Here is a 25,770-nt window from a genome sequence, read left to right on the forward strand (position 1 = left end):
AAAATAGCTTACATATCAAAGTATATAATGTGTACCAGGGTTTTTTATACCTTTTTTGGTGTCAGGAGTGTGATATGAACCTATGCACTCATATGTGTTTTGAAAAAACGTCTGAAAGATTTTTTATTTTTGAGGATGGGAGGTCATGTGCAGTTTCTCCCCAAATTTGGTTACTGCATTTATACAGCACTTTGTACTTTTTTTTCAAAACATTTATTTATTTTTTAAAATTTTTTGAGACAGTCTCACTCCATCATCCAGGCTGGAGTGCAGTGGTGTAATCTTGGCTCGCTGCAACCTCTGCCTCCCAGGTTCAAGCGATTCTCCTGCCTCAGCCTCCTGAGTAGCTGGGATTACAGGTGTGCGCCATCACACCCAGCTAATTTTTGTATTTTTAGCAGAGATGGGGTTTCACCATGTTGGTCGGACTGGTCTTGAACTCCTGACCTCGTGATCCGCCCGCCTCGGCCTCCCAAAATGCTGGGATTACAGGTGTGAGCCACCGTGCCTAGATCAAAACATTTTTATTCATGCTACCTAATTCACATATTCTTCCTATTGGGAATGGGCAAGGCTATCATTCCTGTCTCTGAGGAAGACTGGTGTTCTGCAGATGTACGGAATTAATTAACTCCAGCCTGACAAGCTTTAGTGATGGGAGAGCCAAGATTGAGGCAAGGGTTCAGCAACAAATATGAGACTGTCCAATATACCAAGTTTTCTTGGGAATCTGCCTAGCTTTTACAAGAACCTGCTGTACAGAGTATTTTCATTTCTAAAATGAATTTTGTTGGATTCTCTTATTTACTTATTTTCTACCCTACCTCCCTGCTAACCTGGCACCTTTTTGGGATCTTTTACCAATATGAAAGGTGGGGTGGAGGAAAGGGAGGATTGTATGTGTCAATCACAGTATTTGACTGATAAGAATTCTAGGATGCATCAAAGATACAATTTCAGGCCAGGCGCAGTAGCTCACGCCTGTAATCCCAGCACTTTGGGAGGCAAAGGTGGGTGGATCGTGAGGTCAGAAGTTCAAGACCATCCTGGCCAAGATGGTGAAACCCCATCTCTACTAAAAATACAAAAATTAGCTGGGCGCAGTGGCAGGTGCCTGTATTCCCAGCTACTCGGGGGGAGGCTGAGGCAGGAGAATTGCTTGAACCCGGAGGTCAGAGGTTGCAGTGAGCTGAGATCATGCCACTGCACTCCAGCCTGGGCAACAGAGTGAGACTCCATCTCAAAAAATATATGTATAATTTCAGCTTGGTGTGGTGGCTCATGTCTATAATCACAACACTTTAGGAGGCTGAGGTGGGAGTATTGCTTGAGCTCACGAGTTTGAGAACAGCTTGAGCAACATAGCAGAACCTTGTTTGAAAAAAAGGAAATGAAACATTACTAGTCCCCAAAAGACCTCTTGTGCTTCCCCCATCCAGTCACTGCCTCTTCCAAAAGGAACCATCGTTCCGACTTCTTACCTCATAGAGTAGTTTCGCATACCAGGCCAGCTTTTAAACCTTATTTAGCTCTTTTGATAAAGCTCCCAAGAACCAAAACATCTTTGTTGGAAGATTGGGATGAACAGGGATAGTGATATAAGGTGGGGGAGTCACATAATTCCTCTTCACAATGGGAGGTGAGGGAGGACTTACTGAGGAGGGACATATGGTACAAATAAGTACTTAATGTCTAGGAAGCAAGTTTGTACTTTTTCTATAAAGACGCAGGGATCTTATGAAGATTTTCAAGATTTAAGAACATCAAGAAATTATTGACCTTTTAATATGTCTGCCTCCAGTGAACCTCCTTTCTTTTGTTCATTTTTAGACCTCGAGTCCCATAGAAGAGGAGTTTGAAGGAATACAAGGTGCATTTGCCCAACCTCAAGTCTCTGGTACTAAGCCCTTACAGAAGATTCCTTGAGAATCACTTCCCTTCACTTTCTTCTGTTGGATCACAGATGTTTAGAGCTGGGGGGATCCTGAGGGACAGCCTCGTCCAAACCTTTCATTATATGGTTGAGAAAACCAAGGTTCAATGATTTCTCCTCAATAGAACAAATCCCTTGCTCCTCACCAACCTCATGACATCCATGTGTTGTATTATTTATACCTCCCCTTGCGTTTTTATAGCATATGTTGTTGTAGTCACTGCTTTTTCCCCCTTTGGTCTCTCAAGCTTTCAGGCTCCTTAGTGTGCCACATAACAAGTGCACAGTTATCTTTGCTAAGCTGACCTGGGGGATTTGCCCAAGCTACATAGCTAGTTTTTGACATAACAAAATTAGAACTAGGTTTCCATGTATTTCTTCTCCCTAGAAGGCAGTGTCACCAGCATTTTCCTTTGCTTGCTTAGCATCTTAGCAAAGAGTTAGTAACAGCTAACAATGCAGATTCAACTTAACATCTACCACTTGGGAGGCCTTGGGTTCTGTATAACTTAGCAGGGGCTTTCTATTAGGTGAGAAGGTAACCTTGGATGCGTAGCCAGGGGTGTGTCACCAGACAGACATAAGTTAACTGTTGGCTTTGTTACATTTTTAGAATTGTGTACTCTTGTTCTTTTAAGGTATGCACTCATCTATTTTAAAACTAGGGTTATCCACCTACCAACCTGTGTAACTGTCCATGGTCATGTCTCAACCCTGTAAGCCCAAAGAAGGTGGGGTTATGAACTTACTCGCTTCCTCCGCTGCATACTCCAGCTTCCAACTGTAACCTTGTGTAGGCCCCTGCCAGAGTTGGAAGTGTTTTAAGAAGCTGTAAGCTTTTAGATGAACAGTTAAAGTCTCAGCATAATATGTATTGAAAGTCTCCAGAGCCTTGGGCCACCCACCTCTTCCTGCAGAGCCTTTTTTGGACCTGCCTTGTATGTGGCCACTTAACTTGTATTTGGAGGTGAGTTGAGTGGGATGGAAAAGTTTAGAGCAGACAGGTCAGATAACCAGAGTTAGTTTGATACAGACATCTGAAGTATGTGAAAAAGTCTCTGATTTCTACTCCATTCACTTCTTTCTGCCCCTCTCTACCCCCTTTTCCATCTAGTGCTCTGATGTATATCGCCTTCCACATCAGAGGATACAACAGGGGTACAGGATGCAGTGTGCTAGGTTCCAAGCCCCATTCTGCCGCTGACTTTTTCTGCATAAACTTCAGCAAGTCACTTCACCCCAGGGCCCCACTTTCGCCTGGTATAAAGTAAAGGAGAGGGTCTGACTCTAAAGTCTCTAAGCTCTAAATGTTGCTTATTAGGAATTAGTTTATGCTTTCTGGATATTTATCATTTTAAAAGAGGGTCAGAGGAAGAGGAACCCCTAATGTCTCTCCACTGGTGGAGTTTCAGAGCTACTTGGTAGCTGTGAAAGGTGGCATTGTTCTGGTGGGCCTTTATAGTGTCTACCAGACCACCTGGACCTAAGGAATGGGATGGGGGTGGGGGAGTCATGGGCATTTGGAAACAGGGCTGGATGCTCCATCTGCCCCCTTCTTTATTAACTAGGACAGTACAGTGGTGGAAAGGAAAATGGATACTGACCCTGCCTGCCTGGAGGTCTGCAAAGCAAAGGATGCTCCGTCTGCCCCCTTCTCTATAAGCTAGGACAGTACAGTGGTGGGAAGGAAAATAGATACTGGCCCCGCCTGCCTGGAGCAAAGCATCTTACTGAGAATTGGGGAGGAGTAACTTCAAATAACTTGATGCCAAGGAGAACAGAAGACTGTTGAATTAGCTCCTCAGTACTCAAGACTCCACCCCCGCCCCTACTCTTTAGGTGGTGTTTGATGGCCAAGTGGCATAGTTAAAGTTCGGGACTGTTTAGTTAACAAACAGTTCTTGTTTTCAACGCCCCCTGCTGTCTGTTCACAGGAACCCGGTCAGTTTGCCTTCTTAAAAGGACAAAACAACGTTTGTCTCCAGAAATAACTGTGGTTATAACTGAAAGGCCAGTAAATAACTTGATTGTATTCTGAGTGTCAGAATATAGTTCTGTGCTCTGAGCAAGGAAAATAAACTTTCAGAGCAAAAACCTCTTCTATAGCACTCAATCCAAACCCAATTAGGGCAGCACTTTGCTTATCCGGATTATTTCTAATTCTGGACCAGACAAAGGGACATTCTAGGGAATGATGATAATAATTTGGCTTGACAAAGATCAGTTAAAAAAATTATTTTATGCTTTCAGGTGAGGAAAAGTTCCAGATGAGAAAAATTCTTGGAAAGAATGCTGAGATTTTGCCCAGGTCTCAATTTCAACCTATACGAAGGTATGGGCTGTTTTATCTTATGCGGTTTCAGACTCATAGATGTGGTGTTAAATGGTGATAATGCCCCGTGCTTATATATTGCTTGTCTTCAAATGTATTAGCTACTATCTTATCAAAGTTAGCTTTGGGCAGCTTAGCTTTGTTAGGACTTGTGCAGTACAATTTGAGGGGTAGAGTCATCACCTTTACTTAGATCCTGACTCTGACTTTCTGTTCATGTGACCTTGTCAAGGTTCTCAGCCACTCTATTCTATTTTCCCATCTGTGAAGTAGGGATAAGAATCCTTACTGAGAATGTTGACAATAGGAACTTAAAGTAATAATATAACTCCTGGGCATTTATCCCAGAGAGATGAAAATTTACATTTACGCAGAAATACATATGGGAACATTTATAACAAATTTATCCATAATATCTCCACACTGGAAACCCAGATGTCCTTCACCAAGTAAATGATTAAACAGACTTTGGTACATCCATACCATTGAGTGCTACTCAGCAGTGAAAAGGAATAAACTATTGATACATGCAACAACTTGGCTAAATTTCCAGAGAATTATGCTGAGTAGGAAAAGCAATCCCAAAAAGTTATTTACTTTGTGATTCCATTAATATAACATTCTTGAAATGATGAAATTATAAAAATAAAGAACAAATGAGTGGTTGCCAGCGGTTAAGGAAGGGGTGGGGAAAGGAGGGAAGTAAGTATAGCTGTAAACCAGAAATATGAGGGTGGTAGAAATGTTCTGTATCTTGACTGTATCAATGTCAATATCCTGGTTGTGATACTGTCCTATAGATTTGCAAGATGTTACCATTGGGATAAAGTGGGTAAAGTGTTTTTGTTTTTGTTTTTGTTTTGAGATGGAGTTTCACTCTTGTTGCATGATCTCAGCTCACTGCAACCTCCACCTCCCGGGTTCAAGCGATTCTCCTGCCTCAGCCTCCCAAGTAGCTGGAATTATAGGTGCATGCCACCACACCTGGCTAATTTTGTATTTTTAGTAGAGATGGGGTTTCACCATGTTGGCCAGGCTGGCCTCAAACTCTTGACCTCAGGTGATCCACCTGCCTCAGTCTCCCACAGTGCTGGGATTACAGGCGTGAGCCACCACACTCAGCCGGTAAAGTGTATTTCTTGCCTGTGACTCTACAATTACCTCAAAAGAAAAGTTTAAATTAAAAAATTCATAGTTGATATAAAGTATCTGGCACAATAACATTCAATTTATTTTCTTCTCTCTGGGCCTCAATTTCCTTAATTATAATTATTACAGCTAGTATTTCCTAAATATCTAGCATATGCCAGGCACTGTTTCATTGTCTAATTTAATCCACATTAACAACCCCGTGAGGCACATACTATTGCCTCCATTTTGTCAATAAGGAAAGCAAAGTTCAGAGAGTTTAAATATTTTTTTCTAAGGTCACACAGCTAGTCAGTCAGGATAGACTAGATTATACTATATATAGTAAACAACTCCCAAATTTTAGTGGTTTAAAACAGGTTTCTTCTTTGCTCCTGCTTCATTTCCGTGGCTCATGGCTTGGCCAGGAATGTTCTGTGCTGTATTACCTTCTATCAGACTTAGGCTGAGGGAGGCCCCGTTTTTGTGCTTCCTTCATTGCTAAGGCAGGAAAAATGGAAAATGGTGAGTTGTGCACTGGCTGTTAAAGTTTCTGCCCAGAAATGACTCATCGCTTTCACTCGTATTTTATTGGTTAAAACAAGTCCTGTGGTCATTTATGTAAATCAAGAGGGCCAAAAAGTGCTGTTCTATTATGTGCTTAGAAGGAGAAACAAACATTTTTGGAAACAGAATAAAGTCACAACTCAACCCCAAATCCGTGATCTTTCATTTATATCATTGGTCTCACAGGATTTTTGCAAGGATTAAAAATGTGAAGGTCAGGCACGGGGGCTCACGCCTGTAATCCCAGCACTTTGGGAGGCCAAGGCAGGCGGATCATCTGAGGTCAGGAGTTTGAGATCAGCCTGATCAACATGGAGAAACCCCGTCTCTACTAAAAATACAAAAAATTAGCTGGGAGTAGTGGCGCATGCCTGTAATCCCAGCTACTTGGGAGGCTGAGGCAGGAGAATCGCTTGAACCCAGGAGGTGAAGGTTGCTGTGAGCCGAGATCGTGCCACTGCACTCCAGCCTGGGCAACAAGAGCGATACTCTGTCCCAAAAAAAAAAAAAAAATGCGAAAACATATGGAAGGATTTAGCATGGGATCTGCCTTATAGTTAATGTTCAGTGAGTACTGAAATTGAATCTTAAGTATTGGTTAAAGTAGAAACGGGTCAAGTTTATCTTCACTATTCTGGCCATTTTTTGGTACAAGCCTCTCTGGCCTCTCCTAGTACACTATACCAGGAAGCTTCTTACAGGTGCTAAGGCCTCGTGGCTGTGCCCCTTTGCTCCAATATCTCACCTCCCAGCAAAGTTCCTGTGCTCTGTTGATTTTCTCATGAACTTGCTCATGGTCATATACAGTCTTTAACTGATTTCAGAGCTGACCCTTAGAGAGTATTTATTCAATCTCTGGAGAGAAAATTGAGGCCCAGGCCCAGACACTCAGAGAACTTACAGCTAGTAGTATAGCCAGAACCAGAACTCACACTTTTTTTTTTTTTTTTTTTTTTCTTTTTCTTTGGAGATGGAGTCTCACTCTTGTTGCCCAGGCTGGAGTGCAATGGCGCGATCTCGGCTCACTGCAACCTCTGCCTCCCGGGTTCAAGCGATTCTCCTGCCTTAGCCTCCTGAGTAGCTGGAATTACAGGTGCATGCCACCACGCCCAGCTAATTTTTGTATTTTTAGTAGAGACGGGGTTTCACTATGTTGGCCAGGATGGTCTCAATCTCTTGACCTCGTGACCCACCTGCCTTAATCTCCCAAAGTGCTGGGATTACAGGCATGAGCCACTGTGCCCAGTACAGAACTCACACTTTCTACTCCTGAGCTTAGTGCCCTTTCCTCTGCGTCTCACACTGGGCTGATCAACTGGTTCCTTGTACCAAGTTAGTGTACTTTGTTCACAGAGGGGATTTATGTAATTTTCTTACTTTCTTTCTCACAGTACTGAAGATGAACAAGAAGAGACATCAAAAGAGTCACTAAAGGAACTGAAAGAGAAAGACATGTACGATCACCAAAGAGAGTGTCTAGGGATGCTTGTGTAAAGTCTTGGTTTTAAGGGAATAGTATATTCTTGTTTGTAAGAATCTTTCCATTTTTATGTGTAGACTTAATGTGAGTATGCTGCTTCTTTCACCAAAAAGTTGTTATCAAATTGGTGATGTGATTTATAACTAATAGCAGCTTACATTCAAGGAAATGTAGTGACGATAATAATAAGTTTATGCTTAAGGTAGGTTAAATCTGTTTTCCACATAAATATCCTGGAAATATGGAATATTTCATCTATGTAAATAGTTTATTTTAAGCTGCTGATATGTTTAAAGTTACAATATCTGGCAAAAAAAAGTCTCTATGGTGCCAGGTGTGGTGGCTCACGCCTGTAATCCCAGCACCTTGGGAGGCCAAGGCGGGCTGATCACCTGAGGTCAGGAGTTTGTGACCAGCCTGGCCAACATGGTGAAATCCCATCTCTACTAAAAATACTAAAATTAGCCAGGCGTGGTGGCACATGCTTGTAGTCCCAGCTACCCGGGAGGCTGAGGCAGAAGAATCACTTGAACCCAGGAGGTGGAGGTTGCAGTGAGCCAAGATCGTGCCATTGCACTCCATCCTGGGTGACAAGAGCAAAACTCCGTCTCAAAAAAAAAAAAAAAAAAAATCTCTGTGGTAATAAAGAATATTTTTTAAAAAGTTACAATCTCTTTTATATATGTTCTCTAATATTCTCTTTCAGATATATAAGATGTTCTAAGATATTCTCTAATTCTGGCCTATTGCCACATACAAATTTTGCTAAGAATATACTTAAAAAATACCTGTCAGGAATATATTGTTTGATTTTTCTAGCCATCTTCTCATCATTATTGTGTGCTCTTAATTCTTTAGATCATTGACAGACATTCAAGACCTGTCTAGTATCTCCTATGAACCAGACAGCTCTTTTAAGGAAGCTTCATGCAAAACACCCAGAATAAACCATGCACCTACCAGTGTCAGCACTCCACTCAGCCCAGGTAATCACAGGGAAAAGAAGTGTTTGGGGAGAAGAACTTACAGCCCCAGCCCATTGGCTCTGGGAAGCCAAGCTGTGGGATCACAGCTGATGGCTGTGTTGTCACAGTGCAAAGGTTTTTCCTTAGGGCCAAAGCTGGGTAATCCCATTGTAGGCCAAGGGGGCAGGGTGATGGTGGTGGTGATTATTGGGCAGCCATTAGGAGGTTTTGGTTAGAACTGCAGTGGTAAAGCCATGCAAATACTAGGTCTCCTCTAAGCGCTACTGAATTTAGAACAAAAACATTGAGTTTTGTAGAGTTTGCAACTTAAAACAGTACCTTGTGCTTAAATTTTATATAGTTCTTAGGTCCTGCAACCATATGCAACCAGCATCAAATATCCTGTCTTTAGTGGCCTTACTTCCAATATATTTGTGGTTTAAAAAATCTCCCTTTATTTTATTTTGATAAAGTTTAGAGGACAAGTTTAGAGACTATTATTTTTTATACCATGAGGAGCTGTGTCAATGATTATTTCAGTAATTTTTTTTTTTTTTTTTTTTTTTTTAAGACAGAGTCTCATTCTGTCGCCCAGGCTGGAGTGCAGTGGTGCAACCTCGGCTCACTGCAAGCTCTGCCTCCCGGGTTCACGTCATTCTTCTGCCTCAGCCTCCTGAGTAACTGGGACTACAGGCGCCCGCCACCACACCCGGCTAATGTTTTGTATTTTTAGTAGAGACGGGGTTTCACCGTGTTAGCCAGGATGGTCTCAATCTCCTGACCTCATGATCCGCCCCCCTTGGCCTCCCAAAGTGCTGGGATTACAGGTGTGAGCCACCGCACCTGGCCTTATTTTAGTTATTAGCAATTTGGAAAATCCTTAGTATAGGTATAAGTTTGTGGGTTTGGATGTTTTCTTTTGTTTTTTTTTTAATATAAAGGATTCATTTCTGCACATCATATTGGGGCAGAAAAAAACAAAAACGAATGGAAAAAGGGAAAAAAGAGAAATAATATAAAGGATTCAGACAGTAACCTCCTGCTTTTCTCCAACAGGGTCAGTTTCTTCAGCTGCCAGTCAGTATAAAGACTGCATTGAAAGTATCACATTTCAGGTTAAGACAGAGTCTGCCTCTTGCTGGAACAGTCAAGAATTTATTCAAACTTTGTCTGATGAATTTATAAGTGTCCGAGAGAGAGCAAAGAAACTGGATTCTCTCCTTACTGCCTCTGAAACTTGCCCTTCAAGACTGCCTGGTCTTGTAAGTATATCAATTCCACATTACAAACTCATGGAGTCAGCCCAAAGGGCCAGTGACCCAAACTGCCAAGATTTCTCCAAATTCATTAAGAAGGGAAGAAATAAGCTGGGTCCTCTCCTGGGTTCCCTGGGACTCCTCTCTTGAGTCTATATTATGGGAGGCTTAAGTTTTGCTTCCTCCTTAAAGCCTCTCCTGGTTACTTCCCTGAGAGTTTTGATCGATCTCTACTGTTCCCTGAACTCCTGAACTGATAACCTGCAGGAAAAACACTTAATGGTATACTGCCTTCTTCTCCTCTTCTACTTCTTCCTCCTTTTTTTTTTTTTTTTTTTCTTTTCCTCTCCCTTTCTCATATGTGTAGCCTCTTCAGGAAAACTACAAGTTCTGGCCAGGCACGGTGGCTCAAGCCTATAATCCCAGCACTTTGGGAGACCAAGGCAGGCAGATCCCTTGATTTCAGGAGTTTGAGACCAGCCTGGGCAGCATGATGAAATCCTATCTCTACGAAAGATACAGAGAATTAGCCGGGACATGGTGCCATGTGCCTGTAGTTTCAGCTACACAGGAGGCTGAGGTGGGAGGATTACCTGAGCCCAGGAGGTCGAGGTTGCAGTGAACTGTGATTGCACCACTACACTCCAGCCTGGGCAACAGAGTGAGACCCTGTCTCAAAAAAAAAAAAAGAAAGAAAAGTACAAGTTCCTTTATGAAAAATTGTCAACTTTTTTGGCATTTGGCTCAAAAAAGGTCTCACTTTGAAGTAGGGAAATGACAAGGAATTTTATGTGTTCATTTAACAAACCGTTAATTGGGGAGATTCTAAGTGCCGGGCACCATGTCAGGCCCTCTTCAAGGCATCCCAGTTTCAATAAGACATAATCCCTACCTCTAAGGAACTCACTGTCTAGTGAGAAAGACAGGCCTGATGTAATACAGCGGTAAGTACTGAGTGCTGAGGAGGCAGTCAGGGATAAGAAGGCTTCCCAGGCTGGATGTGGTGGCTCACACCTGTAATCCCACCACTTTGGGAGGCTGAAGTGGGTGGATCATTTGAGGTCAGGAGTTTGAGACCAGCCTGGCCAACATGGTGAAACCCCGTCTCTACTAAAAATACAAAAAAAAAAATTGGCTGGGCGTGGTGGTACACACCTGTATTCCCAGCTACTTGGGAGGCTGAGGCAGGAGAATTGCATGAACCCGGGAGGCGAAGGTTGCAGTGAGCTGAGATTGTGCCACTGCACTCCAGCCTGGGCAACAGAGTGAGACTCCATCTCAAAAAAAAAAAAGGAAGGCTTCCCAGAGGAGGTGACATGTGAGTGAGTTTGACTTGATCAACAAAACAACTAGAAATGACTGAGCTGCATGCATATGCCTTTTTAGCTCAACACACATGACAGTTACCATGTTTATCTCTTATAGAAAAGATTGTCTTCATTTATTGGGGCTGGATCCTCCAGCCTTGTTAAGGCATGTGACTCATCACCACCCCATGCCACCCAGAGAAGGAGCCTGCCTAAAGGTACCCTGTGTTTAATATCAAAATAGAAGTTTATAATCTAGGAGGCTTAAATTGATGCTTATCAATCTTTGATGCCACAATAGGTTCAGACAGAAATGCTGTTTTCCCCATGATTATAAAAGTAAAACACACTCATTGTAGAAAACTTGGAGAATAAATAAAAGCTTAAAAAAGAAGGTGACTATACTTTTTTAACCTCATGTACTTTTTTTTGCATATCTTTTAAATATTTTTATAAATATATAATAATGTGTTTTAGCATAGTGAGATCATATTGTGTATCAGTTCTGGACTGCTTTATTCCCTTGATATATTTTGAGGCTTTTCCCTTGTTATTAAAAATTGCTCATAAATATATTTAGTAGTTATAGTCCATTCTACTTGTTGCTTAACCATTTTCTTACGTGTAAGATTTATATCATTTTCCACTTTTTGCTCTTTGTACATAATTTTTTATCTGTACCTCCGATCCTTTCCTTAGGATAGATTCTTAGAAGACAGTTTCCAAATCACGAGGTCTGAGAATATTAGCAGTCTTGAGGCATATTACCTTTATTACTTTAATTTTAACGTCTTCTGTCTTTGGTATAACTCTTGGAATTTCCCTCAGGGGGATAGAGATTTTGTAAATTATGTTGAGGTTTGGTTAATGTTATAATTGAGCACTTGGGGCAAGACCCAAAGTATGATTGCCTCTAAATCCCCTGGCCTGATAATATTTAGTTAAAGGCCTCCTACTTTGTGCTTTTGTTCATTTTGGCTGGTCCAGAACCTCTGTATTCCTCCAGCAGCCCTGGTCCAGATTGAGCCACTTAGTAAGAATTTGTAAAATATCCTTAGGAAGAGAGGGGCATCGATCAAGCAGTACCAGGGTAAGGGCTGATGTAGGAAAGGAAAGGGATTGGGGTAAAAGTGGGGAGTAAAGACCATTCACATGTTAGGAGGTCTCTACTGGAACTATTATGTAAGAGGTTTCCTTCCTCCTTAGTTTGTTTCGTCATTGAGAGAAATCCTCAGTCAAGTCTATGTGAGAGCCTAGAAAAATTCAGTTCAGGTCCAGAGAGGTGTTAAGACATTTTCCCTTTTGCCTTTTTTAAGAACTAGTAGAAGCCTTCTCACAGCATCACATTGATGAGCTGCCGCCACCATCTCAGGAACTACTTGATGAAATTGGTAAGAGACGTTCAACACAGAATATACTTCTCGGCCCTGTTAGTTATGTCACTGACCACAATATGGTGTCTTTGTCTCAAGTATGAACACTAGTATCAAAGGCTCTGTGACAGCTTGGTTGAATATAGGAAGGGGCAGTTTTCCAAAATTTAGGAAGGGGCAATTTTCCAATAAAATGAGCCACAGCCTGGCCAGGATGATTGGCTTGTGTCAGTTGTCATTTTGTTACTTAAAGGACTTATGTTGATGAATCTAAGGGGAAATAACATTCAAGGGGTTTATTATGATGAATTTCTTTTATTAAAGGAGTTCTTATCTCCTTTTCAGACCAAACCAGCCATTCCTTTGAGGCCTGAGGTCTGGCTGCCCAGGCCAAGACACCTGTGCTTTCAGTTTTGCCATTAGCTGTAGGTATTAAAGGTATTGAAATTGTGAATAAATCCCCCTCCTAAGAACAGGGAAGTCAGTGGCACAAAACCTAAAGATACCAGAATTTTCAGGCAGAGACTGAGCAGTACCAACCAAATTTTTTTTGCAGCTGATTGGCTGGCCCTGTCCAGCTGGTCTGATGCTGAAAGTAAATGTTGCATGGTTATGGAAACTGGGGGCAGGTGGTCTGTTTTCCTAGGAAAGACCTGACTGCTCCTTTTTGACAGCCTGGCCAACCAGCCCTTCACCCTCAGAAAATGCATCTCATCAGACTCTGGATAGTCCAGTTCTTGTTATGGGACCTATAGAGAATTTCCTGAGGGGCACCCCTTGGTTTTCAGGGTCTCTGAGGTTTTGTGTTTCATAAAGGAGGAGGTAAATCAGAATTTTCCGGTCTGACTCAGTGGACAGCTCTCTCCAGGCTTATTGTCATAACCCTTAGCTCCTGTCCCTTGGCCTGATGAATGTGGGTGGAGCCAGTCAGTGCTGTCAGACCTTCCTTGGTTTCTTTCTTTTTCCATGGTCATAGGACCTTTCTTGCTTCACTTTACCCTTCCCCCAGTGCCACAGTGTTGTAGAGTCACAGAGTTGTTGGGTCAGGCTCTTAGAGCCCACACTCCCACCCCTGCTTTCCATATCTGGAATTCCCCAGGCAGTCCTTGCGAATTCCTCCTTTCTGGTTGCTCTCCTTAAAATAACAGTACTGCTGAGAGTGGAGGTCACTCCACACGTGTTCTGCTCAGGTAGATTCTTAGTATTATTTGTTCTTGGTCGTAGTTTAAGGCAGTATTGTAGGCTCCTTTGCAGTTTGACCATAGCTGATACTTTTTCTCTGGATCCTGCTGTCTTCCCTCTGTAGTTGCTGTGTAAACCTTCCATTCACCTCCTCCATTTCAGCAGCTGTGTTACCAGACTTTGTCCTGGACTCTGGCCTCATGGTGCTGCTGCACCCCAGCACAGTTTGCAGAAGCCTTCCCTCATTTCACTTATGGGAATTATCTGGGCCTCATTTAGCTTATGGGTTTCTAGGTGATGTCTGCACTTTGAGATGGGTCGGTAATTTTGCAGAAAGACAAAGGGCAGAGGGCACTTGAGTAGTTTCTTCTGATAATGGGCTTGCCCGCCCAATTACTATGTATCATCACTCTGTTGTTTCCCCTAAAGAGACATTTGGGAAGTTACTGGAACTCTCAACTGCTATTTTGGAGGGCTTACATCCAAAGCACCTGACAGGTGCACAAAGTGGAAGGTTCTTTGGAACTAGGATACAGATGATCGTTTAAGATCTGCACTACTTTTAACAAGGACAAAAATGGATTTTTAAAATTTCAAATTATATTAAATGATCTTATGGGGACCCTTGACACCCATGGCTGCCAGGTAGGGCTGCTTCCTGCACTGCAGGAAGGGAGAAGACCTGCACCAGCACAGAAGAGGACCATGCCAACGAGCTCAGGGTGGCTTGTCTATGCTGCCTCCCAGCTTGCTCTGCTTCGCAGAGCACTTTGAGGATAAAGCAGCATACTGAGTTAGCAGATGCTTGTCTTAGTCTAGTGAGTATTCCTTGCTTTGCCTTGCCTTGCCTTTTTCCTTGCCTTGCCTTTTTCCTTTTTCCTTTCCTTTGACAGGGTTTCACTCTTGTTGCCCAGACTAGAGCGCAATGGAGCGATCTCAGCTCACTGCAACCTTCATTCACCTCCAGGGTTCAAGCAATTCTTCTGCCTCAGCCTCCCGAGTAGCTGGGATTACAGGCATGAGCCACCATGCCCGGCTAATGTTTTGTATTTTTAGTAGAGATGGGGTTCACCATGTTGGTCAGACTGATCTCAAACTCCTGACCTCAGGTGATCCACCTACCTCAGCCTCCCAAAGTGCTGGGATTACAGGTGTGAGCTACTGCTCCTGGCCAGACTGAGTATTTCTTTAGGAACTGGAAATGATGGATATTCTTTGCTTTCCATCTTTTCTGTTTCTTTTCTTTTTTTTTGAGACAGAGTTTTACCCTGTCGCCCAGGCTGGAATGCAGTGGCATCATCTCAGCTCACTGCAACCTCCACCTCCTGGGTTCAAGCAATTCTTGTGCCTCAGCCTCCTGAGTAGCTGGGATTACAGATGTGTGGCACCATGCCTGACTAATTTTTGTGTTTTTAGTAGAGACAGGGTTTTACTATGTTGGCCAGGCTGGTCTTGAACTCCTGACCTCAAGTGATCCACCTGCCTCGGCCTCCCAAAATGCTGGGATTATAGGCATGAGCCACCATGCTCAGCCTGCCTTCTGTCTTTTCATAAACCAGGTAAAAAATATGAAATGTAGGCGAATAGAGATGGGAAAACATTTAGATTGTTTTGATGTTACTTTTTGAGAGACTATAAAATAGAGATTAAGAGCGTAAACCTTAGAGCTAGACTGCCTGGATTCAGTTCCCAATTTTACCACTTACTGTCTGTGTGATTTTTAGGCAAGTTCCTTAACCTGAATTTCCTCATCTGCTAAATAGGAGTAACAATAACACAGTCTATCTCAGAGGGTTGTTGTGAAGATTAATTGTGAACATTCATCCTGAATTAATGTACGTGAGTGCTTAGAAACAGAACCTGACACCTAGGGTTCTGCAAGTGTTAGGTATGATCATCATCATTTCTATTTTGAGTGTCGTGTGGGATTTTGTCATGCTTGAAGAATTCCTTTCAAACCTGGAATGCCCTAAAGCAGTGGTTCTCAAATTTTATTAGGCATCAGAATCACCTGAAGGGCTAGTTAAAACACACATTGCTAGACCCCCAGAGTTTCTGATTCAGCAGGTCTGAGAAGAGGCCTGAGAATGAGAATTCCTAACAAGTTTCCAGGTTATGTTAATACTGCTAGTCTAAGGATCACCCTTCGAGAACCACTGCTCTAGAGAATGGCAGGACATGCAAGGGAGGAAATGTTTCCTTTGGCTTTTGTGTTGTGACAGAGCTCTTGAAACAGCAGCAGGGCTCATCCACGGTGTTGCATGAGAACACAGCAAGTGATGCAGGAGGCACTGCAAATGGTAAGCGAACTACCTAGATCCTTTTCATCAGGTTCTTGTAACGCTGTCCCTGGCAACACAGTGGTACTTATAGGGAAGTGTGACCTTGAGGTCAGGCACAACTCCACCTCAAGTCTGACTTTATAGTTACTTGTATGGCAAGCTGTTTTACTGTTTCTGAGCCTCAGTTGTCTTAATCTGTAAAATGGGGACAATAATTTCTGTCTCATGAAGTACATATTAGCTCCATGTACAGAGCCATGTACAAGTACTAACATTTTCAAATACTTAGCAAATGTTAGTCCTCTTCCCTTTATAGGACTGCTGGCAGGATGGAATGAGATAGCATATGTAAAATGCTTGGCATACATTAAAGGGTACATCCCTTCCCCACCCAAATTCCTTTCCTAGAACTCCAACTTAGAAACATCTAACAAGTGGAGAACAAGATGGTCCCCAAAGTAAATTTGTGCGTTTTGTTTTCATGGTTGCTTGCCTCCTATTTTATGTGCCCTTTCTTTCTTCTGCTTCCTCTGTCTCCCTTGAGCCTTGGCACAAGCAAGGTTTCCTGTAGCTTCATCTGGCACTGAAAAGCTTCCAAGACCCCAGAAGCAGCTGTTGCAAATACAGGTGGCCTGCAGACTGCCACCTGGCCCCCTGCTCTCGTGGGAACAGGGGAGCTAATGCATTGCACACTTCAGGGACCACTGATTGGCCTTAATTTTTGAACTCTATTTTAAAGGCAACCTTTCTCAAATTTTTTTTTCATTCTAATAAAGTTAATTCTTTCAACTGCTTTTAGATCAAAGGCACTTAGAAGAACAAGAAACTGACAGTAAAAAAGAAGATAGTAGTATGCTTTTGTCCAAAGAAACTGGAGATCTGGGAGAGGACACAGAGAGGTAACAGGAAAAGCTGGACTTCTGAAAGGATTTTAAAAATTGTATTAGTTTATATTAGTTTTTTTTCTAATATTGACAAATAAGAAATGAAAAAAGTGGTCCTCTTTCATACTATCCTAGTGGCCCCTATTCCTAAAGGGTTGCTTTTTTTTGGCTTTAAAAATGTTTAATTGTGATAAAATGTATATAACAAAATTTACCATCTTAACCATTTTTAAGTGCAAGGTCCAATCACATTAATAAGTATATTCACATTGTTGTGCAAGTAATGTCCCAAACCTTTTCATCTTGCAAACTGAAACTCTATACCCATTTAAAAACTCCCCATTTTCACCGGGCGCAGTGGCTCACACCTGTAATTCCAGCACTTTGGGAGGCCGAGGCAGGCGAATCACAAGGTCAGGAGATTGAGACCATCCTGGCTAATACGGTGAAACCCCGTCTCTACTAAAAATACAAAAAATTAGCCAGGCGTGGTGGTGCGTGCCTGTAGTCCCAGCTACTCGGAGGCTGAGGCAGGAGAATGGCGTGAACCCAGGAGGCGGAGCTTGCAGTGAGCCGAGACGGTGCCACTGCACTCCAGCCTGGGCGACAAAGTGAGACTCTGTCACAAAAAAAAAAAAAAAAACAGAAAAAAACCCTCCCCATTTTCTCTTCTTCCCACACCCTGGCCACCACCATTTTGCTTTTTGTTTCTGAGTTTCACTACTGTTGATACTTTACATAAGTGAAATAATACAGTATTTGTCTTTTTGTGACTGGCTTATTTTAACTTAGCATAATGTCCTCAAAGTTCATCCATGTTGTAGCATGTGTCAGCGTTTCCTTCCTTTTTAAGGTTGAGTAATATGTTTCATTTATCCAGTCATCTGTTGATGGATATTTAGGTTGATTCCACCTTTTGTTATGGTGAAGAATTCTACTGTGAACATGAGTGTACGGATATCTCTTTGAGATCCTGCTTTCAATTCTTTTGGATATATACCCAGAAATGGTATTACTGGATCATATGGTAATTCTATTTTTAATTTTTTGAGAACTGCCACACTATTTTCCATAGCAGCTGCCTCACTTTACAGTCCCACCAACAGTGCCCAAGGGTTTCAGTTTCTCCATATCCTTGCCAACACTTGTTATTTTCTCTCTCTTTTTGTGGGGGTGGAAGCTCTTTTTTTTTTTAAATATAGTAGCCATCCTAATGGGTGTGAGGTGGTGCCTCACTGCAGTTTTGATTTTCCCTTCCCTAATGATTAGTGATTTTGAACATCTTTTCATATGCTTCTTGGCCATTTGTATATCTTCTTTGGAGAAATGTCTGAGTTCTTTGCTGTGTGTGTATATGTATGTATGCATATGTGTGTGTGTATACATATATATGTATATATATGTATGATCTATATATATACAGGTATATATGTATACATATATGTATGATATCTATATATACATATGTATGATCTCTCTCTCTCGCTCTCTCTCTCTCTCTCTCTCTCTATATATATATATATATATATAAAAATTAGAGATGGGCTCTATGTTGCCCAGGGTGAACTTGAAGTCCTAGGCTCAAGTGATCTTCCTGCCCCATCCTCCCAAGTTGCTGGGATTACAGGTGCAAGCCACCATGCCTGGCTCTTTGCCTATTTTTTAATAGGGTTATTTGTTGTTATTTTCTCTTGAGTTGTTTTTAGGGTTTTGTTTGTTTATTTTTACTTCATTTTGTTAGGCAAACACAGTTTCAGTCTCTTTCAAAACATTTTAGTTAGAGGCCTTAGAAGAGAAAATGGGGGCAGTCATCCAGACAATTCAGTCTAAAAGTACAAGGTTGCCTCAAGAAACCTGACTTTGTTCCTGATTTGGAGCTCTCTTTTTACCTGTGTTGTAGGGTAAACTACTTCAGCTCACCTCCTCTGCCTTATTATTTGGGGCCAGGACTAGGTTAAGGTGAGCTCAGGAGATACACTCCTTGGATACAAAATTGAAGGGAGCAACAAAAAAACTCAGTAGTCAAGATAAGTAATATTTTAGTGCAATTTTTTTTTTTTTTTTTTTTTTTTTGAGACAGAGTCCCACATTGTTGCCCAGGCTGGAGTGCAATAGGGCATGAACACCGCTCACTGCAGCCTTGACCTCCTGGCCTCAAGTGATCCTCCTGCCTCAGCCGCCAAGTAGTTGGGTCTACAGGCTCATGCCAACATGCCTAGCTAATTTTTGTATTTTTGTAGAGATGGGGTTTTTGCCATGTTGCCCAGACTGGCCTTAAACTCCTGAACTCAAGTGATCCACACACCTTGAACTCCCAAAGTGCTGGCATTACAGGGGCCGGGCACAGTGGCTCACACCTATAATCCCAGCCCTTTGGGAGGCCGAGGTGGGTGGATCACTTGAAACCAGGAGTTCGAGGCCAGCCTGGCCAACATGGCAAAACAGCGTCTCTACTAAAATTATATTTTAAAAAAATTAGCCAGGCATGGTGGCACACACCTGTAGTCCCAGCTACTCAGGAGGTTGAGGCAGGAGAATCGCTTGAACCTGGAAGGCAGAGGTTGCAATGAGCTGAGATGGTGCCAGGGCACTTCAGCCTGGGCAACAGAGCGAGATTCTGTCTCAAAAAAAAAAATTAAGCTCTTTTTACGTGATCAAAAGTTAGCTACTGTTATTGTTGTCTCTTCCTTTTCCAAAAGGGCCAGCAGTGCTGACCACAGATAGATGCTCCACAGATGCTCAGTCATCTCAGTGCTGTGAATGATCAATCTAGGCACCAAGCCAGAGTGGAAGATATTTTTTCAGATGGGCAGGATTTTCAGGCCTTCTTAAAATACTCTACCTTGCATCTTCTAGCCTTTTCTTGGGAAAACATGTAGGAAAGCATGTGTAGTTCTAGCCTCAGGTAGAAAACTGACTCAGTGATCTAGAATTGAGAACAGAGTCTACCATCAGACTTCGGGAAGCAGTGATCTTAATAGGTGCTGAGGCTTTTTGTCAAGGGGTTAAAGGACTGTTTTAGTGCATATTTCTTCTTTCTTTCTTTTTTCTTTTTTTCTTTCTTTCTTTCTTTTTCTTTCTTTCTTTCTTTCTTTTTTTTTTTTTTGAGACAGAGTCTTGCTCTGTTGACCAGGCTAGAGTGCAGATCTCAGCTCACTGCAGCTGCCACCTCCTAGGCTCAAGCTATTCCCCTGCCTCAGCCTCCCAGGTAGCTGGGATTACAGGTGCATGCGACCATGCCCAGCTGATTTTTGTATTTATAGTAGAGATGGGGTTTGACCATGCTGGCCAGGGTGGTCTCAAACTCCTAACCTCAGGTGATCCACCCACCTCGGCCTCCCAAAGTTCTGGGATTACAGGTGTGAGCCACCGCGCCCTACCAGTGCATATTTCAGTCAGATCTAAGTGACCTCTGTGACTCCAGACACAATCTCACTGAACTCTCGTTTTTTCATACGTATAGTGAAAGCACAGGTTTTAAGGTCCCTTTCTACTCTAAAGTGTTATGCATCTTTGTCAAGGGAGATGGGAAATGACTGTTGTCTCCATTCTCTTCACTTGTCCTTGAACAGAGCTCACTCTACTCTGGATGAGGACCTGGAAAGATGGCTGCAGCCACCTGAGGAGAGCATGAAGCTACAAGACCTTCCCAAGGGCTCTGAAAGGTTATTGTTCCCCAAGAGAGAATCCTTTTTTTCTTTTTCGGGAAGTGGGGCTAAGTTTTAGACTTCTTGGAGAATGAATACCTGGTGATGGCATTACATTGATTTAGATAAGCCAGTCCTGACTCCACCTGTCTGCACTCATATTTGCCCTTCTTCCTCTGACCACCCACAGTACTCAAGATATTGATTAGCAGATTCATGTCAGTATAGACAGAGGCTTCTAAGTTTGCTGTATCTTGGCCCTGCTACCTTTGACATTTTCATCAGTCATTTGAATTAAATCAGAAAAGGCATGCTTATCAAATTTTTAGATAACACAAATCTAGGAATGAATGCTGATGTGATGAGTAATAGTCTGAGGATTCAAAATCATCTTGACAGGTGGAAATGTTAGATTCTGTAAAAGATAAAGGTCAAAGATCCAAAATTACAGAATGTGTGAGACCTGGTCTAATTGAAGTTTTCATCAGAAGCTTCTGCTCACTATAATTTTACTGAGGGCAAGAAGTATGTCTTATTTTTGTGTGCCCAGTACTGAGCCGTCAATTTCTTGACGATGAGAAGTCAAGAAATTCTTCCTGAGAAGGCATGGGCAATGACTCTGTGAGGCCTGTTTGATGAAGTGCTGAAAAGGTCAATGCAGCATTGATGCTGGATATATAGAAACGTACTGTCCAGATGATGGTAATGTGCTGCTTAGAGGAGTCCTAGGACCCGTGTGGGGCTCCATTCTGGGCATCACATTTTAAAAGGGATATTAACAAACACAAGAGTGTGGCCACAAATCAGTCAGAGATCTGGAAACCATGTCATACGAGAACAGCTGAAGGAGCTGAGAAGCTCAGCCTGAGAAGAGCAGATGGAATGGAGAATTTGATAGCTGCCCTCAAATACCTGAAATATTGTGAAGTAAAGAGAGTCAGCTTACTTTTCTGCCCCAGAAGACTGATTAGTGACTAGAAATTGCAGAGTAACAGATTTTTATTCAGTAAAGCACAAACCTAATAGCCACAGCTATCTGATAAAGGGAACAGCTGCCTGCCTTTACACTTACTTTAGTAATGGTTACTGCTGCTCAGGCAGTGGCTAGATGATTCCCTGTCTCGGGCATTTGAACGGGGGTGGAAGATAACCCAAAGGCCTCCTCCAACTCTTGGGCCTGTGATTCTATTAGTGGGAAAATATTAAGAGGGGAAAAATTCTTTTGACTGTAGCTGGCTTTATTTTCTCTCTCATTTGACATATTTTGTTTTGACTATCCACCACATGAAAACAGAATAATCCCTAAACAATGTTATTTTGGTTCAACCAGCATCCACCGAGCACTGACAATGTCCAAAGCACTGTGCTAGGGGCTGGAGGTACCACGAAGAGGGATAAGATGGCTCCGCCTATAAGGAGTTTCCAGTTGGGTCAAGGGGATGGTCTCTGCTTAATAGATTGACAAACGTGGTCTTAAATTTTGAGGTACTTAAATTATTTACATATTTCACTTAGGAGAGAGTTTCAGGAAATGAAGATGATAAAATAAATGATGGTTTTGAAAAGGACACCCATGAAAATTTAAGTAAAATGCCTTGTTTTTCCTTTGAGGCAATGTAGCATAGTGGTTGAAAGCAGAGTCTAGGGCAGAGTGAGTCTGAGGTCAGATTCCAGCTCTAGGAATTATTAGGTGTGTAATTTAACTTCTGTGTGCCTCAGTTTCCTCATTGCTTAATGGGGATGGCAGTGGTAACTACCTTATATACTTATGATAATTAAATGAGTTAAATTATAGCACTTAAACCAATGCCTGGTCCATAGAGAACACTTTTGTTAGTGCTAGCTATTATATGGGTTTTTTTTGTTTGTTTGTTTGTTTTGTTTTGAGTACAGTCCTATTTTCTTGGCTGTTGTGCATATGTTTTGATTCCCCAAATCGTTGTTACAGGGAGATAAATATCAAAGATCAAGAAGTTGGTGAAGACAAGAGAAAAAGGGAAGATAGCATCACGCCAGAGAGAAGGAAATCAGAGAGTGTTTTAGGGACTTCTGAAGAAGGTATGAATTAATGAGTATTTATAATGTAGTCTGTAGTCCTTAGGCTTTGATGTGCATCAAAGTTATTTAGAAATGTTTCCCAGATGCTATACATAATCCTCCTGCCTTTGATAATTTATTTTTCCCTGCAGTTCAGCCCAGGTATTCTGTTAATTGCCAATCATAGCTTTATCACAAAAACAGTAATAACATCCAATTCTATTTCCAAAGCAAGCTTTTGCCCAGTCTCATCATCATTATCTTGCACATTGCCTGGAGAGACATTTGCTTCTTTTTTTTTTTTTTTTTAGACAGTTTCACTCTTGTTGCCCAGGCTGGAGTGCAGTGGCACGATCTCAGCTCATCGCAACCTCCGCCTCCTGGGTTCAAGTGATTCCCCTGCCTCAGCCTCCCCAGTAGCTGAGATTGTAGGTGCGCGCCACCACGCCCAGCTAATTTTTGTGTTTTTAGTAGAGACGGGGTTTCACCATGTTGGCCAAGATGGTCTCAATCTCTTGACCTCAGGTGATCTGCCCACCTCGGCCTCTCAAAGTGCTGGGATTACAGGTGTGAGCCACTGCATCCAGCCGATGTTTTGCTTCTAATTGTCCAACGTCTTCAAAAGAGTTTTAAATTTAGCTCATATAGATGCTTCAAAATCCAATAAGAAATCACATTTATGGACTTTAAATGGAGTCTACAAGTAATGTAAAAATTATAAATTAACCTTAATTTTAAAACTATTTTGATAGAGCTTGAAGGCTTCTGATATGCCCTTTACAGTGATGCTTTCCCATATTTAAGTTCTTCCTACTTAGGGAAGTAAGAGACATTAACTCTTTCAGAGCATCTGGTATTCCTTTCATCCCTTCCTGATTTCCTACTCATTCTCTCCATCTCTGCCCTGCTTTGTGCCCCAGAATGCTGACCCTAGTGGACTGTATCTCCTGGACTTCCTGTTTGCCAATGACAGGCCCCAGCAGAAGATTAAGGGGGCTAGAGAGAAGTTGGGGTATTACTTTGCCTCCCTGCTTACTTCAGCACCTTGTACCTGGTAGAAGTGGTGTCCCTCCACAAGTGCGGCTTCTGTAGGCAGCCCATTCATCCCAATTCCAGCTCTCATTAGGCTCTGGTAACTGACCTCTTATCTCCAACACTCAGTTCCTTCAGACTTAGGCTTCCCACTGCTGCTAATCACTGGATGCCTTGACATTCCTTGTTCGTTCCCTTAACTCTAAATAAACCTCTGTATGTAGTCACTTCATTAAGGATCTTTATTTGAACCAGCCATGGGTACATTCTGTTTCCTCCAGAACCCTGACTGCAACAGGGCCTAGAGCGTGTAGACATTTAGCTATTAATAGTATTGATTTCACTGAGAAGATAATACAGGGACTTTGTGAATTAGTGTCATTAGTGTCCATTGCTGTGGCAGAAAACTATAGAATGTTAGGAGGGAAACCCATTAACTGTGTTTTTAGAAAGAGTCTATCTGGCAGAATATAACAACCACTGTAGGTAAAACAGTCTACCCTAAATGAGAGGGAGCACTAATATGAATACTGGCACCCTTTGACCTAGAAAATAATCATGTTGTTTTTTCCTTCCTCTTATATTTCATCAAGATGAACTAAAACCTTGTTTTTGGAAGCGACTAGGTTGGTCCGAATCATCCAGGTAATGAGATACGAGATGTTTGTAGATCAAAAGTCATATTTATAGACAACAGAAGCAGAATTAAAAACATTTACCAGTGTCTAAATACACATTAATGACAAAGACTTGAATTTAGACAAACTCGCTCAATGTTTAAAATGTTAGTGTTTATAGGCCGGGCGCGGTGGCTCAAGCCTGTAATCCCAGCACTTTGGGAGGCCGAGGCGGGTGGATCACGAGGTCAGGAGATCGAGACCATCCTGGCTAACATGGTGAAACCCCGTCTCTACTAAAAATACAAAAAACTAGCCGGGCGTGGTGGCGGGCGCCTGTAGTCCCAGCTACTCGGAGGCTGAGGCAGGAGAATGGCGTGAACCTGGGAGGCGGAGCTTGCAGTGAGCCGAGATCGCGCCACTGCACTCCAGCCTGGGTGACACAGCGCGAGACTCCGTCTCAAAAAAAATAAATAAATAAAATGTTAGTGTTTATAGTTAATTAAAATGTAAAGTGAAATTAATGCCAACTTTGATTAAATAAGTGATAGAGTCAGCATAAGAACAGTTTTAGGCCGGGCACGGTGGCTCACGCCTGTAATTCCAACACTTTGGGAGGCCTAGGTGGGCAGATCACCTGAGGTCAGGAGTTCAAGACCAGCCTGGCCAACATGGTGAAACCCCGTCTCTACTACAAATACAAAAATTAGCCGGGCATAGTGGCAGGTGCCTGTAATCCCAGCTACTTGGGAGGCTGAGGCAGGAGAATCACTTGAACCCAGGAGGCAGAGGTTGCAGTGAGCCGAGATCAAGCCATTACACTCCACCTGGGGAACAAGAGCAAGACTCTGTCTCAAAAAAAAAGAACAGTTTTAATATGGAGAGAATACAGAAGATGCTGCTGTGAATTGCTTTTTCGTCATTTTGCCTTTCCATGACACACTGTTGGTCATAATCGCCCTTGATTATAAAGACCAAAATCCCTTTCCCTTGAATTTAATTGAGTAGAAAGATGTGGTTTGTGTCTTTAAAAAACATACACACCAACTTGAAACTTCCTTTTTTGTTCTTTAAAAAACATGTGCATAGGATAATCGTGCTGGATCAGAGTGACTTGTCAGACTGACTGTAATTGGATCGTAGATGGACTCCTGGTCTGAGTTTTAAGTGTCCTGGTTGTGAGCTCCTTTCTTCTCTTTCTGCTTCAGTTGCTATCAGGGCAGCAGTTCCAGTTCTGTAAGTCTCCCTTTGTTCAGCTGCCACAATGGACATCATCATTTGGCCCTCTCTGTTAGCAGCACATTCAACCATTTGTTTTCAGTCAGATTTCTGAAAAGTGAGAGGTAGTTTTGATTGTAAAAATTTTTGGTTGTGCCTAGAATGGCTTTGGTTTTGTTGATGTTAATTTTCAAAAACTTTAACTCTTGTTATATAATAAAATGTTTACTTTTAATAACAGATTTCGCTGTGTAAGATATATTTCTGAATTTGAGTTGTTGGGAGTTGTGGGGAGAACTGCCACCCAAAGAGGCTTCAATTTCTGACAAATATGCAACTACTGCTACCACCCATTATACATACTGGTACCAGTCATCTGTGTCTCATAACAGAACTACAGCTGAGAGTGCCATATTCCCATTCCAGCTAGAATTGGCTCACACAATCAAAGTATAGGTAGTGGCCAGATGTGGTGGTTCACGTCTATAATCCCAGCACTTTGGGAGGCCAAGGCAGGAGGATTGCTTGAG

At 42.2% G+C, this 25,770-nt stretch overlaps 1 protein-coding gene across 18 annotated transcripts in view; it reads left to right on the forward strand.

Moving 5' to 3' along the window:
- The window catches only part of TEX14 (testis expressed 14, intercellular bridge forming factor), a 137,618-nt gene extending 112,135 nt beyond the window's left edge, over positions 1-25,483 (forward strand). For 3 of the 18 annotated variants that reach the window (XM_045375100.2, XM_045375106.2, XM_074019154.1), the window contains 13 exons: positions 1,831-1,897; positions 4,184-4,265; positions 7,352-7,414; positions 8,299-8,426; positions 9,462-9,667; positions 11,087-11,186; positions 12,285-12,359; positions 15,746-15,823; positions 16,605-16,704; positions 20,262-20,354; positions 22,285-22,394; positions 23,999-24,050; positions 25,112-25,483. In XM_045375100.2, coding sequence (XP_045231035.2) covers positions 1,831-1,897; positions 4,184-4,265; positions 7,352-7,414; positions 8,299-8,426; positions 9,462-9,667; positions 11,087-11,186; positions 12,285-12,359; positions 15,746-15,823; positions 16,605-16,704; positions 20,262-20,354; positions 22,285-22,394; positions 23,999-24,050; positions 25,112-25,148 — 1,191 coding nt within the window. In that variant the 3' untranslated portion in view covers positions 25,149-25,483. Of the gene's footprint in view, positions 1-1,830; positions 1,898-4,183; positions 4,266-7,351; positions 7,415-8,298; positions 8,427-9,461; positions 9,668-11,086; positions 11,187-12,284; positions 12,360-15,745; positions 15,824-16,604; positions 16,705-20,261; positions 20,355-22,284; positions 22,395-23,998; positions 24,051-25,111 lie in introns of those variants that run through there. The other 15 variants (XM_045375104.2, XM_074019152.1, XR_012425578.1 and 12 more) reach the window with 13 other exon arrangements.
- Positions 25,484-25,770: the final 287 nt, after the last annotated feature.

The sequence above is a fragment of the Macaca fascicularis genome, chromosome 16 (assembly GCF_037993035.2).
Source record: "Macaca fascicularis isolate 582-1 chromosome 16, T2T-MFA8v1.1".
In the NCBI taxonomy this organism is placed as follows: Eukaryota; Metazoa; Chordata; class Mammalia; order Primates; family Cercopithecidae; genus Macaca; species Macaca fascicularis.